Genomic DNA, 789 nt, shown 5'->3' with positions numbered 1-789 from the left:
CCACTTGAGGCTGGCTGAAGTTCCCTCCAGGGGAGGTGGGAGCAGGGCGACAGGCAGGAAAGGGATGGTCTGGTCACTCCTGGCCCGGGGAAGGGGAGCAGGACCTTGGGTGTGGAGTGTTCCTGGGCTGGGCCTCTGTCACCATGCCTCCCTCCCCAGAGACGACCTGGACGGGCAGATCCGCCACATGCTCTTCTCCTGGGCTGAGCGCCAGGCTGGGCAGCCAGGGGCCGTGGGGCGGCTCGTGCAGGCCCTGGAGCAGAGTGACCGGCGGGACGTGGCCCAAGAGGTGCGGGCCATCTTGGAGCTCGGCCGCCGCAAGTACCAGGATGGCATCCGTCACACAAGCCTGGCTCCCGGGGACGATGCCTCACCTGGCGCTTCGGCCTCACAGCCCCCGGAGCCTGCCCAGGCCTAGACCTGCTAACTTTCGGCTGGCCCCTGATGTGCGGTGGCCTGCGCTCCAAGGCCCCCACTTTCAAGCCTTCCCTGTGCATGGGAGCAGTGACCTCCTATGTGTGACCAACATGCTCTGTTCTGGTCGCTGTCTCAGAGCCTGCTGTGTTTGTTGGGTGGGGATCCGCAGGCCCGCCCCGCTAGCACCCGGCCCCTGTGCACGACCCCTCCCACGTGCCCAGCGCCTCCTGCTGTCCCGACCTCCCCGGGAGGCAAAGGAGCACCCACGACAAACGGCTGTTCCCCGCCAAGAGTCATCCGTGTGCGGCCGGGTGCATCTGTTCCGGACGGCCCAGTCCCTCCCAGCACTACTCCGCGGCCGGACTCCCCTCC

General features: G+C 67.7%; 1 protein-coding gene across 8 annotated transcripts in view; it reads left to right on the top strand.

Annotated features, from left to right (window-relative positions):
- Positions 1 to 554, top strand: part of PIDD1 (p53-induced death domain protein 1) — a 5,679-nt gene extending 5,125 nt beyond the window's left edge. For all 8 annotated transcript variants that reach the window (XM_025046365.1, XM_025046364.1, XM_025046363.1 and 5 more), the window contains one exon: positions 160 to 554. In XM_025046365.1, coding sequence (XP_024902133.1) covers positions 160 to 418 — 259 coding nt within the window. In that variant the 3' untranslated portion in view covers positions 419 to 554. The remainder of the gene's footprint in view (positions 1 to 159) is intronic.
- Positions 555 to 789: the final 235 nt, after the last annotated feature.

This window comes from Pteropus alecto, unplaced genomic scaffold (genome assembly GCF_000325575.1).
Source record: "Pteropus alecto unplaced genomic scaffold, ASM32557v1 scaffold43, whole genome shotgun sequence".
NCBI lineage: Eukaryota > Metazoa > Chordata > Mammalia > Chiroptera > Pteropodidae > Pteropus > Pteropus alecto.
Note: the sequence above shows the minus strand (reverse complement) of the source record. Positions and strands in the feature narration are given on the sequence as shown.